General features: G+C 36.3%; 3 protein-coding genes across 5 annotated transcripts; all 3 read left to right on the forward strand.

Annotated features, from left to right (window-relative positions):
- The first annotated feature begins 1619 nt into the window (after positions 1–1619).
- LOC127251336 (protein CutA, chloroplastic-like) lies at positions 1620–4443 on the forward strand. Its single transcript, XM_051274999.1, has 7 exons — positions 1620–1751; positions 2420–2633; positions 2742–2857; positions 2986–3048; positions 3329–3360; positions 3509–3603; positions 4128–4443. The coding sequence occupies exons 2-7, from the start codon at positions 2464–2466 to the stop codon at positions 4207–4209; spliced, it is 558 nt and encodes a 185-aa protein (XP_051130956.1). The 5' UTR covers positions 1620–1751; positions 2420–2463; the 3' UTR covers positions 4210–4443.
- A 983-nt stretch (positions 4444–5426) lies between these two features.
- Positions 5427–11786, forward strand: LOC127251813 (protein NDL1-like). 3 transcript variants are annotated; one of them, XM_051275695.1, is made up of 12 exons: positions 5427–5858; positions 6942–7041; positions 7170–7267; positions 7415–7503; positions 7631–7691; positions 7774–7860; positions 7943–8020; positions 8116–8172; positions 8291–8346; positions 8441–8576; positions 8699–8907; positions 9053–9415. In XM_051275695.1, exons 1-12 carry the CDS (start codon positions 5796–5798, stop codon positions 9102–9104), a joined length of 1086 nt encoding a protein of 361 aa, XP_051131652.1. In that variant the 5' UTR covers positions 5427–5795; the 3' UTR covers positions 9105–9415. The 3 variants fall into 3 exon arrangements, with proteins under 3 accessions (XP_051131652.1, XP_051131653.1, XP_051131651.1); XM_051275696.1 differs by lacking the exon at positions 9053–9415 and adding an exon at positions 10384–10405 and having other exon boundaries at positions 5428–5858; XM_051275694.1 differs by lacking the exons at positions 5427–5858; positions 6942–7041; positions 7170–7267; ... (7 more) ...; positions 8699–8907; positions 9053–9415 and adding exons at positions 9577–9791; positions 10384–10734; positions 10808–11483; positions 11568–11786.
- A 58-nt stretch (positions 11787–11844) lies between these two features.
- On the forward strand, positions 11845–13873 carry LOC127251818 (serine acetyltransferase 5-like). The gene is made up of 2 exons (XM_051275708.1): positions 11845–12276; positions 13173–13873. Exons 1-2 carry the CDS (start codon positions 11890–11892, stop codon positions 13662–13664), a joined length of 879 nt encoding a protein of 292 aa, XP_051131665.1. The 5' UTR covers positions 11845–11889; the 3' UTR covers positions 13665–13873.
- Positions 13874–14353: the final 480 nt, after the last annotated feature.

A 14353-nucleotide genomic window follows, 5' to 3' on the forward strand; every position in this document is an offset into this window, starting at 1 on the left:
ACAATCTCAATTTCTAAACCCCTAAAATTACAAAATATTTATTTTTTTATATATTTAGCCTAAAAAAAATAGTAAAAATAAACCCTTAAAATCTGAAAAAAAAAAAACTATTTTTTTAGCATATTTACTATTTTTTAGGGTAAATATTAAAAAATAAATATATTTGTAATTTTAGGGGTTTATAAATTGAGATTCTAAAATTTATTCGCAGTTTGAGCACATTTAGGTCAAATACCGTTAAATAATAACTACTGAGGAGGTTAGACGCAAAGTTTATGAAACAACGAGGGAGTTTGACGGAGTTTTAAAAGTATGGGGATTTGGTGCAATTTCATGAAACCACTGATGAATTTTGTGCAATTTAGCCTTATTTAATGTGATATTTTTCAATAAAAATGTATTACTATATTTTATAAAATATTATTTAAATTAAAATTAAAATTACAAACCTAAACCCAAACCAAACAAATCCGTTGTAGTTTGGAGGAAAATAAAAGTTTGAATAGCATCAAGTAACAAAAACAAACACAAATGATTTGTTCACACTGCAAATAGTTTTTTACTATACACAATTATTACAATTTTTTTTTTTATTTTATAAAAGAGATTATTTTTAATAAAATATCATATCAAATCGTTATAAAAAATATTAAGCCTAAAAAATACACACAAAGACACATCCATTACTATTCACTACGGTTTTATATATATATATATATGTATTTTTTTATATTAATTATGAAAATTTTATTTAATAATATAAAAAAATAATATTTGTACATTAAATATTAATATTTTGCGAATAAAAAATATTATATATATAGTATTTTTGATACTATTTATTAGGAATAATATATTGTTAGAAAAATATTGAGTGAACAAATATATTAGAAATGAGTGTTAGTTTAAGTTTTGGTTTTTTTATTTTCTTTTGTTTGTTAAAAAAAAAAACTACACAGAAGTAACTATTGCAATGTGAGATTTCGTAGGTTATATACACTGTTTAAGTGTGTTTTATTTAAGTTGGTGCTATCAAATTAAATAATAATAGTATATATAGATCATCATAATTTTATGATAAATTAATACCTTAAATAATTTTAAGACGAATGAAGGATGATATTCACTATTAGTACATCGTGCCTGGAAATCAATATGCATTCATGCATGTTTTCTTAATGTTACGTGAATGTAATTAATGCAAATCATTTTATACCCTGAATTAAACAATTTAATTTAATATTAAATTAAATTTATATATATATTCATGATATGAAAATCAGCCACCGCTATTCGAAAGTGCTTATTGGATAAATCTTCGATCCGAGACCCGACAGACAAGTCACATTAGGCTATCCATATGTGACAGGTGACTTGATGCTTGAGCTGTTTGAACCATGACCTCATATTTTCACCCCACCACTATCTTTTACGGGCCAATTTAAATATTTTGATTGCTTTTTTTTGGGGACAAAGAATGACTACGAAAACCCACAATTTTACAAGTCCAAAACTAATTGAAGTAAAAGCCCATATACGAATCTTTAAGCCCAAATTAAGGCCCAATATAGAAATCGGTATCAAAGAACAAAACTGTGATCAGTGATACTCATACAGGCACTTCACAGACGCCGAAAAGATTTTTGTAAATTTTATGGAGTGATTTCTTCTTACATCCAATCCCTAATTGGCTGAAGCAACGTTCAACTGACACTGCTCAGATCTTCGGCTGAGCAGCAACTCATTAACAGGTTAGTTTTCTGTAATCTGGATACGTATCATTCGTAAGCTTGGATTAACTTGTTAATTTTTCGCATCGAGTTGGAGCTGAAGATTTTATTTTTTATCTTTTTTTGTCTGGGTTGCCATTTCGGTACTATCTATGTTCAGTTGCTTCATTTTGATGTTATTATTTTTTAACAAATGGCGTTGGTTTACCGCCTTTAATAAATTCCGCTGGTTGCGGTTGGATTAATGAGAATGTGGTTTTTCCTCTGGAGCTGGGGTTTGTGATTCTCTTGTGTATCTTCATGGGGTTAGGAAGCCCGAATTTCTCGTATCGATTGGAAGTTATTGAGTGCAAGGGCGTATATATACAGCGTTTTATCTGGAGGAACTAAAACATTTAGATTCATATTTAATCTGATTTTTGTTCAATCCCCTTGTAGGAGCTCAGAAATTAGGAATATAAGCTAACTAGTTTGTGTTTGTGATAGAGAATAGGGACATTAATACTTGCATAATTTTGGATGGTAACTAGTGCTAGTTTGCAATTTGATTAGTTCAGAAGCAATGCTGAAATCACTGCTGAGATAATTTTCGGAATCTGGCTTTGATCATTGCCATACACCACTTAGTATTTCAGTAATACCTTTCTTTTGTTGGAGTCTAAACGTAATATGCATACTTTTGGTATCAGGTAATACTAATATCTATAAAGAAGACTCAAATTGCAAAATTCTCATGGCATTAAGCCTTTTGCCCATTGTCTCCACCGCAGTGTTTCATCGGCCCCTGCCCATAGTGAGTGCTTTTTGTGTGCTTAGATTTTGCGTTCACAATCTCAACCCTTTTATCACCCTTCCTCACAAAACGGGTTGTGCTCAGTCCCTCTCCTTTGTTCCTCCTTTACGGTAACTTTTACGTGTCCTAGAAACTCAATTATTTGCATTGATTTGTAAACTGTTATGGTGCTCCCAAGGGAAAACACCTTCTAACGATTTTATGATTTTTATATGCAGGTCAAAGTTCTGCGCACACGCAGAGACTAATAAAGCTGAACAAATAAGAATGGAAACAAGCAAGACTACTGTGCCCAGCATTGTTGTCTATGTAACAGTTCCAAATAAAGAAGCAGGTTTAACTTATACTTTATTTTCCTTTCTTTAATTTACTCGAAATAATTCCAACTTGGAAGGACACCATATAAAGACTTTGTTTTACTGTAAAGTAATAGTTAATATAATGCCTTAAACCTTGCTGCAGGGAAAAAACTGGCAGAAAGCATAGTTAAAGAGCGGCTTGCTGCATGTGTTAACCGAATACCAGGTTATTATTCTTTACTGAGGATTGAGTAAACACAAATGTCTGGATTAAAGGCAAGTTCATTGGTGTGGAAGAATATTTCCTAGTGCTATTCAGTGCGAATATTTTGCCTTTCAACGTTGAAGTCTGGAAGTTGTGTACATTCTGGATGAACTAACTGATAGTTTCTTCATCTTTTTAATGCATTTTTTTTCCCTGTGCTGGAAATTTTGTTGCTCATTCTTCTACTGCTTTCTGAGCTAATTCCAGACAAGAAAAATGATATTTGTGTTTCTATATGCAGGTGTTGAATCTGTTTATGAGTGGAAGGGCAAGGTAAACATTCTACACTATCTTATTTAGTGACAGTGGTGTGAAGGAGGAACATACTCAAAGCCATGGCATAGCATTCGGAATGGTGTTTGAAGTTTTATGTTTTTCCTTCTACTATTGTTAGTCACTCTGTTCTTCACTTTTGAAACAGATAGAAACTGATTCTGAAGAGCTGCTCATTATCAAGACCAGGGAATCTCTTCTGGAAGCTTTGACTGCACATGTGAAAGCTAATCATGAGTACGAGTAAGTTCTTTTGCCCCTTCTTGAACATGTTGGTGAAAAGTACTCTTAGTTCGAATAATTTTGGCATTTGGTGAAATGATCTACAGTTGCTGATCTACGATTATCTCCCTAGTTTACTCAACATTTAAAAACTTTTGTTTAAGGAAAGTAAATTACTTTTTAACAATAATCAACAGCCACCCGTCATGTCGGGTATCAATTTTTATGCTCCATATTCATATTGTGCACAAAGAATCTGCCAACATCAATAGAAACCAACAACTAAATTCCTGTCTGAACAAAAAACAAAAGCATCAAAGCTTGTATATAATTGAGCTGCCTTTCTTCCACATGTCTTTAGAATCAGCCATGTGACCAATTGTGCTGCTGTAGCTTTTATGCCGATATGAAGCTATCAAATCATTCTTGTGCTTCTAATCTAGCATAAAGAAAAAAAGAATGATGTTGACACCACACCATCTCTGTAGCAATACTGTTATTCCTTCTTCGCCCGCTGTAAATCGTGTTCATGTTTGTTTGTGCAGCGTACCTGAAGTGATTGCCATGCCGATAACTGGAGGCAACCAGCAATACTTGGAGTGGCTTAAGAACAGCACAAAGGACTGAAATGGTAACGCAACCGGATCCGATATATATATATATATATACAGTGCTCTATAGCACACATTTATCTTTTATTTAGATCTGTATGATGGTTTCCTTGATAGGGAAGATTTTTGCAATCTTCTTTGTCAAAAGGATGGTTCAATCATGAATGAGCTTTGTAAAGAAAAGAGGGATGCTGCAAATTTGGTAGTGATCCATAAAGTATGAATGTGTGTGAGATCAAACTCAATTTAAGGCTCTTGATAATTATTTAAGTTTAATTTTACTTCAAAGCAAAACAAAATGATGAGTTATATATACAAATAAAATAATGTATCGGAATTGGTAGTATTATTTTATGTCTTATATGGTTCTGATGAGTTATATATACAAATAAAATAATGTATCGAAATTGGTAGTATTATTTTATGTCTTATATGGTTTTTGTAATATTTTTCCATTTTGGAACTTGATCTAAATGTTTTTTCAATTTGACTATTATGATAAATATATTATATTTGTGATATAATGATTATACCGCATTTCATATATTTTGAACATATTGTATTGTTATAAATTATTTCTATAGTAAAACAATATAAAATATTTTAAATTTTGTGAATTAGTAATAAATATATTATAAGCATGCTGCAAAACATATATTCTTGTGTTAAAAATAAATCCAGCTAATTCACCAACTTTATTCGTTCATATTTATATTCTATAGACATATGCATATGCTATTAAATACTATTAATAAAGACTGGGGGTTGATTTATGTGTTTCCCCCTGTCCGTAATGTATAATGTTTTCGCATTAAATTATTAATATTTGAAGTATATTTTCATTCAAATAAATTGATATTAAACAATCTAAAAATATAAACAGCAATTTAATTTAAGTAATTATCGAAATATTAGATAAAAAAAATAAAAAAAATTGAACATTATGGTAATAAAAGAAAAAGTTCAAAAAATCTAAAAAATTTATCATTACATAAATGCCCAAATCGTATTTACATAATCACTTTTAGTTACTGAAAGACATAAAAAAAGGATCATAAGCTTCATTCAATATAAGATAATCAAAATCTTAGATAAGTAATAAACTAATTATCGTAATTGTGTTTGTATAATAATATTAAAGTTAGTGAATGAATAATCCATCCAGACTCCAGACGCCAGTTAACTGCAGCTGGGTAGAAGCTCTAATGAAATGACAACAGTGCCCCGGACATTTTGGGGTAATTCCACCATGTCTGCACAAGCGAAGCGAGAGAGACAGAAGGCGTCGGTGGAGATTTGTTTGTTACTGAAATGGAAAGAAACAAAAAAGAGCTCGAGAAATATATACATATACATGTCTCGAAAATACACAGAGCAAATATAGGGAGAGAGAGAAGAAAGGGGGAGCGAGAGAATCGCTTCGTATATAAGCCATCTAAAGGATCAGGGCCAACCCTTTTTCTCAACGGTATATAGACGCACATTTATCGGATTACTGTGTGTAGAGAGAGAGAGAGAGAGAGAGAAATTTAGAAAGAGATAGGGAGAGGAGAGCAGATATTGATTGTCTGTGTACATGCGTGGAAGAAGAGGTGGACGGTCATGGCTGATGTAAGCGGTGATTCTGTTTGCCTCGATGTAGAGACGATTTATCTTGGCGGGAAGGTTGTTTTCTTGTTCCTTTTTTTGTTATAAGCTTCTTTTTTTTTTTTTTTTGTTCACTTCTTTGCCTGTCATTCGCTGGTTTTTGCTTCTTGTTATACACATTTATCAGAGATTGCTTTCTGTTAGAGATTCGAACAATCTTGGCTGTGCTTGCAGTTTGTATGCTTAATTCCTTCAGTTAATCTGCAATTGGAGCAATGGAATTAACGATTTCATCATTCTTGGGGAAGTTTCGGTTGAACCATTATTGCTTTCTGTATCTTTGATTGCTGTTCTCTTTCCTTAGCAAGCGGGTTTTCCATGAATGGTTGCCCTAAAACGGGGGATGGTGATGGTCCTTGTTGGGATGTCCCTATTGTGGGCTTTGGGATAAAATTCATCAGCCATGGCTGTCCTTATCTGGATTGTATTATTGCCAATTTTGATTAAAATTGAGTAGAATCCTCACCCACCCCTCAAATCCCTAATCCCTCATCCCTCAGAAACCAAAAATCATAGTAGAGTTCGATTGAAAAGAATTAAGATGTTGATTGAAGTAGTATAATCCATATTTGGTGCTTTAGTGCCAATGAAACGTGCTCCATTAGTTAGAACTCTTTTTACCACCAAGATTGTTTTCTGACACCTGTAACTTCCTTTTTTCGTAGCTATTCGTTATTGCCACTTGTCCGGTGCACGGCCTATTCCAATTTTGTTTTCTGGTGGTTACAAGTTGTGATCATTTTGTCGTTGTCGCGTTTGTTTGAGTGAGATTGAACTTATTGCGTGTTAGTTTCTTCATTTTTTGAGTTAGAACTGAGTATGCTAATTGTGGCATGGTTGGAAACTTTTTCTTCACTTTGATTTGGATCCTTCTGGCAGTAATATGTTGTCAACTACTTGACTGGAAAGTGGGTGGCTCGACGTTATTAACTACTTAACTGTCCACTTATTAATAAAAAAATTGTTATTGAAGAATGATAAATATCCTATTGAATGGAGTTACATTGATGGTGGTGCATCTTCTATTTTTACAATTGTAATTTGTAAGATTTTGGATGTTATGGTTTTGATCAACTGAACGCAAATGTCTTCTTCTCTCAGGAGCATATTATACGAACTAGTAGTGGTTCTGTATCAGTTATAGTTTACGGAGATCAAGAGAAGGCTGCGCTGGTTACATATCCTGATTTAGCTTTAAATCGTAAGACATGCTTTTCACTTTTGCAGTAACATAATTTTATTACAAAGGCATTGCTCATCATTATTTGTTCCTAGTGATATATACATCTTCAATCTAATGAATACTTCACTTGCCTGTGCTTTATGCAGATATGTCGTGTTTTCAAGGGCTGTTCTTCTGTCCAGATGCAGCCGCATTGCTGCTTCACAATTTCTGTGTTTACCACATTAGTCCTCCTGGGCACGAGGTTTGTAAATTTTCCTGTCCCGATTTATTCATAGTTGCATCAGGATAACTTTGATGTATTAATTATTTCATTTGTCGTCCAAATTATGACGTTACTGAATACTACTCATGACAAACTTTATTCGAACTCTGGTAAGAGTTCTTGCAGTTGGGAGCTGCTGCAATCAGTGACGGTGATCCTTTACCTTCTGTCGATGACTTAGCAGATCAAATTTTTGAGGTGCTTGATTATTTTAGGTAACTTCATTACTGCATCTGACCCATTGATCAATCCTTTGGTCAATTTGATTTCTTTGATTTCCCTAAAGTATTATCACTCTGGTAGTTGGAAATATACTCCTAATCGGTGTGTTGATTTGCTCAGGCTTGGAGCAGTTATGTGCTTGGGTGTAACAGCCGGTGCTTACATCCTTACCCTCTTCGCTGTATGTTCTCGTTTTCTAAATTCCAACGATTATACCTTTTTCTCTTTTGCTACACCAAGGCTTTAGGTTTTATCGTTGACAGATGAAATATAGGGAGCGGGTTATTGGTTTGATACTCGTTTCTCCTTTATGCAAACAACCATCTTGGAAAGAATGGTTATGCAATAAGGTCAGTTCAGTAGCTGCACTTCCTCCATTGCTTGCTTGTCTGCATATTTTCCATGGATAGCTTAGAAAGCACTATTTTGCAGGTAATATCGAATTTGCTCTACTACTATGGTATGTGTGGTTTGCTCAAGGAATGTTTGCTCTACCGGTATTTCAGCAAGGTATTCAATATTTCTCTTCTACCATTGTTGTTTTTGATCAATCCACTTTGTCCTGTGGCTTTCTTGTCACAATTCACTTACTATTATCGTGCCAGGAAGTTCGTGGCAGTGTTGGATTTCCAGAATCGGACATAGTTCAAGCATGTAGAAGGGTCAGCGCTCGAACACATCTAGTTGTTGCTAATTTTAGCCCGAGTCCTGATTCTAAAATTGTTTTTTCTCATAGAGCAAATTTCGAGTTTTGACATGTGACTGCGTTTGGGTTTCCAGCTTCTGGATGAGAGGCAGAGCAAGAACGTAATGAGATTCGTTCAAGCGTTGGAGAGGTAATAATTGAGAAATGGAGCTCTACTGATTCGTCATTCTAGATTTCACAGTCGTGGTTAATATTAAGCCAACTGTTCTATGATAAATCGACAGAAGGCCCGACATAACCCAAGGCTTGAGGACACTGAGATGTAGAACACTAATATTCGTCGGCAGCCTCTCCCCATTCCATTCGGAGGCTGTCCACATGTTTGCCAAAATGGACGAAAGACACACTGCTTTAGTCGAGGTAACAAACGTTGTCAAACTATATAATATGTAATTAACGATGCATTTCTTCTTCCGTAGTGGTTAAGTTTTCATCAACGATACTGCTTATGGCGATGATTTAATCGACGCCCTTTATTACAGGTCAGTTCTTGCGGATCGATGGTGACGGAAGAGCACCCTCAAGCAATGCTGACATCGTTGGAATATTTTCTGTCGAATTATGGCATGTACCAGCCAAGCATGTATGGCGGGAGCCCGAGGAGCCCGTCGAACCTGCCGCGGATATCGCCGGAACTTTTCTCGCCGGAGAGTATGGGATTAAAACTTAAACCTATCAAGACTCGTCCCAAGTAAGTAAAACCAAATTCTTTTCAACCCACCCTGTACATTGGAAGCCAAGGCCCCAGGCCCCCCCCCCCCCCCCCCCCCCCCCCCCCCCCCTTCATATTGCTACATTGGTGCATATAATGGTAATAATCTTTATGTTGGTGAAAGATGGGCTGTGGACAGAGAGAAAACAAGATGGGAATTCTTTGTGAGACAGTAGAGTGAGAGAGGGTTCTTTTTGGATTATTCATATTCGTTTGTGTTGATGGTGATATTATGTATGTGTAAATGATGAAGGCGACAGACATTTTGTGAGGCAGGAATGAATAACGGTGGAGGGAGAAATTGAAAAACCAAACAAACAAAAAAGAGTTGTTGACAGACAAATCTTGAGATGAGCTGTCGATTTTGTACTTTGTGATTGCTGCCACCGGAATAGCTGTCCACTTGTTTTGTTTTGGGCTTTTAAAATTGACAACAAGATTTGATTAAATATTATTTATTGACATTACAGTCTATGTCACAATCACTCATCGCTATCATAGTTGTCTGACGTGGCCAAGTAAATGGAAACGAAGGTTTGAAATGACTGAAAAAGACTTGAGCGGCCCAAATTGTATTGGGCCTTTTTGGTTTACGGCCCAAATTGATGCTCAAATATTTTAAGTAACAGTAATAATAGTTTTTATAGCCGTTGCGTCCTTTCCATGATTGGAAGAAGATCCGCCGCGCAATATGAAGTGGCCGAAGGCAACGGTCGACTCACTCTCGTGATACGGTGGAGGAGTCGATGGGAGTGCCCGCCGCCGACGCTGCACGTTCCTGCTCGGCATCATCCACCGGCGATAGATTGAAGAGGGAAAATTTCAGGCGAACTAAGCACGATTCTGCTTTCTCGCAATGGAAGGTCGCTCAGTATATAGGCACAAACTTGATGAGTAATATATTCCGTGATTCTTAAAATCGATGTTATTAGTTTCTGATTTTGACATGGATTTGACTGTTTGTTTGCTCTTTCACTGGAGGAGGTTGTTAGTTACTCAGTTGCATACTCGCATAGTTGCATTTGGTCTGAAGGATAACCGTTTTCTTCCTTTGAGAATTTGAATAGTGCCATAGACATAGGCGTTTAAATTCTTTGCTAAGGATCTCAGCTTCTTATTTTAGTTATAATTAAGTTGTTTGAAAGGTCTGCATTGATTTAAGCTTAGTGACCGAGCAAGTATTTAATCTTATTCTGCATTTTAATGGATCTGATTAATAATAATACTAGTTTGTAAAGTGATACTTTGCATTCAGATCTGCAATTTCTGAATGGAAAACGATCAATGACTTTAAACAACACCACAAACCAAACTGTTGATTGAGAAAAGACATGAGAAATGGCCATAGAAGAAGTGCTTTTCTTGGTTTACTATGCTTGCATTTTGTCTATCCCTCTTCTGTATTGAATTTAGTGCTGATGTATTATGGTGTATGTGCGTTGGATTTGGCTATAGATTTTAATAGGGGCCTCTGATTGGAAAGATTATTCAACGGGAAAAGGATCTGAAAGGTACCGAACACAAAACCTTCCAAATTGGAATCCTGCCCCAGGAGTTTATGAGCTTGGAATTGCAGTGATATCTGGGAGAGAGACACGTAGACTTGACTCAAGCTCAGTGGTGCCTGTTTATCTTGGACAAGCTGATAATCTCAGGACCAGGCTTCAGCAGTATGGCCGTGACGGCGCGCACTTGGAGAATGGATGCTCAAACAAGAAATCCACCTATGGTCTATGTGAACCTTCACATAAATTATTTTCAGATGTATTCGCGAAAGGATTCCCTATTGTCTACAGATGTGCTCCTGTAAGTACTAATTAGTTCTTTCTAAAACATAATGCACAATTGTTTTCACTCACTTTACAAATTATTTGGATAGATGAGAAGTAAGAAGGATGCGGAAATGGCTGAGAAACAGCTGCTTGATATGTTTGATTACGCATGGAACAAAGGCAGCAATGGCATACGCCGCCATGAAGATATCCGCAAGAAACTAGACCGTTGTGTGAAGCAATCTCAGTTCACAATCCTAATAAAGAAACTTCTGTCTTTTAACCAGAAGCAAGTTGGGATTGAAATCAGAGCCTGCAATCCAGGTTCTAAAGGGAACAATGGCTCTGAATTAAGTGATGCAGATCATAACAATGTATCGATGTCTCAAGTATTTGGGATTAGGAGGGTGATAATGCCACCACAAGAGCTGTATGGTTCTGGTGATGTTTGTGGTGTTGCTTTAAGCCATGGATCCATTTGTACTGCACCACCTGTACATGGTAGGAAGCGATGTGCCGCCCACAAAGGAATGAGAATAAAGTGTAGTTCAGGGTTATCGAATAAAGAGGGAAACATGAGTTGTTGCCATGAAACAATATCAGATCAACACAGGACTGGCTCTGCTGATTATAGCACTGATGTTTGTGGAGTTAAGATAGGCCAAGGTTCCATTTGCAGGGCAGCCCCTGTAAAGGGGAGAAAGAGATGCGCGACGCACAAAGGAATGAGAGCAGATGGCCATGTTTCAAGATCAATGCAATTCAGCAGTACAACAGGCTCTGGTATGGATGATGATCATATTCTTTTGATGATAAATGTGCTAGTTTAGTCCAAAGTTCATTTAACACTCAGTTCATCTTGTGCAGGAGAAGCTTGCATTGCATGATCTCAAATTGGAGGGGTGAAAGTTTCCACAGGTGATGCTTTAATGGAAACTAGATGGGTGTTTAACATATATATGTTGTAATTTGCCAAGTTAATTTGATGGGTGTTGTTTTATTGAATAAATTAACCATATGATTCTGTGCTTGTTCATTACTTTTTGGAAGCCAAATTGTGGATGTGTACCCTTTAAAAGAAAATTATTTTTAATTAATTATTATTTTATTCGGTGGGTCATTTGAAAATCAATTATAATGTTCAAAACTATCACAACCCAACGCCTCTCCGACGACGTCGTTTCAGCCAATGCCTGCCGGGGAAGTGTGCCATCATTATTCGCCGCCTCCGCCGCCGACGGGATCGGCGGAGGAGGAAGAATGGGTGTGGGGACAGATCAAAGCGGAGGCTCGGCGCGACGCTGATGCCGAGCCGGCCCTAGCCAGTTACTTGTACTCCACAATCCTCTCTCACTCCTCCTTGGGGCGTTCGCTCTCCTTCCACTTGGGAAACAAGCTCTGCTCCTCCACGCTGCTCTCCACGCTCCTCTACGATCTCTTCCTCAACATCTTCTCCACCGACGACAGCCTCCGGTCAGCCACCGTCGCCGATTTACGCGCCGCTCGTTTTCGCGACCCTGCCTGCGTTTCCTTCTCCCACTGTCTTCTCAATTACAAAGGATTCCTTGCTTGCCAGGTTTTCCTTTTCTCAACTTCTGCTCTTCTGATTTGCTTCTGCTTTTACGCATATTAGTTTCTTTATTCCTTTATTTGCATTGTGTTTATTGCATATTACAGAAATTTGTTTTCCTGATTGTTCTTTGACCTGATTTGTGCGTCGGATGTGGTGCAAGATGCTCTGTAGCCTATTATGTTATTTGAGGAAAAGCTTACTAATTTTGAATTGATCTTGTTTAAGATTTCTATGAACATATATGCCTTGATTAGGAAGATTGATTGAGATTTTGGATATTGGCAATGCTTGTCAGTTTCTTAGATTTGTTTACTGGCATGAGTGTGAAAATTATCTTCCAAGTTGATTGGTTTTGTTTGGAGATTTAAAGGTATTATCAACGCCTACACTTTTTGTTATGATCTTCTATCTAGACATTTTTTCTAGCATTTGGAGTGTAATATGGGAGCTAGGAAAAAAGAACTAATCTATTGCTTACAGACATCGATTATTATGAAGTTGTAAAGTCTGTATCATTTTGCTCCTCACTTGCAAACTAGGCTGAATGGCTTGTTGAATTTCAGTACCTTAAGTTTCGTTTCTGGGCTAGTTTATGGTGTTTCGGATTACTGCAATATTGTATAACCAGCAGGAAAGCAAACTTGTTTAATAGCTGAGATTCCGTAAATAAATTTGCTCAGGTGCCCATCATTGTAACCTATAAAATGTCTGGTTTCAAACTTTTATTTCATATTTCTTTCTTTCATCCACATGATTGTCAACTGCTGATCACTTTTTAGTTGAGTATTTCTGTCACACTATTGTATCTTTACCTCCTCTATTATTGTTTGATTAATCAGGTTGCTAATGATAGTCGGGGTTTAGTATATCACCAAGCTAACTCGTTTGTGTACTTTTAGGCTCATCGTGTTGCCCACAAACTCTGGACTCAATCCAGAAAGCCACTAGCACTAGCACTTCAATCCCGCATCTCAGATGTCTTTGCAGTTGACATCCACCCGGCTGCCAAATTCGGGAAAGGCATCCTATTTGATCATGCAACAGGGATTGTGGTCGGCGAGACTGCTGTGATTGGAAACAACGTGTCCATTCTCCACCACGTGACACTCGGTGGAACAGGCAAGGCCAGCGGGGACCGTCACCCTAAGATTGGAGATGGTGTGTTGATTGGTGCCGGAGCGACCATATTGGGGAATGTGAAAATCGGGGAGGGCGCCAAGATCGGCGCAGGGTCAGTGGTTTTGATCAATGTGCCTGCAAGAACAACCGCGGTGGGGAATCCGGCCAGATTGGTTGGAGGCAAAGAACAGCCAAAGATGCACGAAGAAATCCCCGGGGAGTCGATGGATCATACCTCGTTCATATCCGAATGGTCAGATTATATAATATGATATAATATAATATGACACTTAACTTAAGCAGAAGAACAACAGGATCGATTAGAGCTGGTTGGCCTGACCTGTAGCATTGCATAATATCTATCATGTGTTAGTCCAAATATGCATGTGTGTGTGTGACCTAATAATTAATAAACCTGCGACTTGTTTTTTGCAGACATCTTTATTTATGGTATAATAATAATAACCCTAAATCCTCTACTCTTTGCATATGTTTTATTGTCTTTTTAGTTTCTTGAAATAATTTTCTCTTGATAAAAAGATGCAGTTCTTATAATTTACTATAAAAATAAACAAACCAAACATATTATCATGTATTTTACTTGGAACAGTCTTTCCTATTTCTTGAAATTGAGATGTTTGGACCACCAAACCATTTCTTACTAGAGAAATTATGTAATAATCAATTGGCTAATTTTAACATAATGTGCTTGTGAAAATGAATGCATCATTAAGAAGATGAGAAGCTTCGGTTCTAATTTGTTTGCCTCATCTATATTTGTTACTATAGAATGTGTTCTTTTGATGAATTTTAATTAAAATTTAATTTTATATTTTATTTACTTATTAATATGACATTATACAATTATTATCTTTTGATGAATTTTAATTAAAATTTAATTTTATATTTTATTTACTTATTAATATGACATTATACAATTATTATAATTTAAAATTTTACT

Source organism: Andrographis paniculata, unplaced genomic scaffold, assembly GCF_009805555.1.
Source record: "Andrographis paniculata isolate CXL003 unplaced genomic scaffold, ASM980555v1 Contig45END, whole genome shotgun sequence".
Classification (NCBI taxonomy): Eukaryota; Viridiplantae; Streptophyta; class Magnoliopsida; order Lamiales; family Acanthaceae; genus Andrographis; species Andrographis paniculata.

Bases quoted from the DNA above. Each gene is read 5' to 3' on its own strand.
- LOC127251813 (XM_051275694.1), top strand. From the start codon at position 9,675: ATGGGAGTGCCCGCCGCCGACGCTGCACGTTCCTGCTCGGCATCATCC. The intron at 9,792-10,383 runs GTCGCTCAGTAT...ATTTGGCTATAG, and splicing joins CTGCTTTCTCGCAATGGAAG to ATTTTAATAGGGGCCTCTGA. The intron at 11,484-11,567 runs GTATGGATGATG...CATCTTGTGCAG, and splicing joins CAGCAGTACAACAGGCTCTG to GAGAAGCTTGCATTGCATGA.
- LOC127251336 (XM_051274999.1), top strand. From the start codon at position 2,464: ATGGCATTAAGCCTTTTGCCCATTGTCTCCACCGCAGTGTTTCATCGG. The intron at 3,049-3,328 runs GTTATTATTCTT...TTCTATATGCAG, and splicing joins ATGTGTTAACCGAATACCAG to GTGTTGAATCTGTTTATGAG. The intron at 3,604-4,127 runs GTAAGTTCTTTT...TTGTTTGTGCAG, and splicing joins AAAGCTAATCATGAGTACGA to CGTACCTGAAGTGATTGCCA.
- LOC127251818 (XM_051275708.1), top strand. From the start codon at position 11,890: ATGCCTGCCGGGGAAGTGTGCCATCATTATTCGCCGCCTCCGCCGCCG. The intron at 12,277-13,172 runs GTTTTCCTTTTC...GTGTACTTTTAG, and splicing joins AAGGATTCCTTGCTTGCCAG to GCTCATCGTGTTGCCCACAA.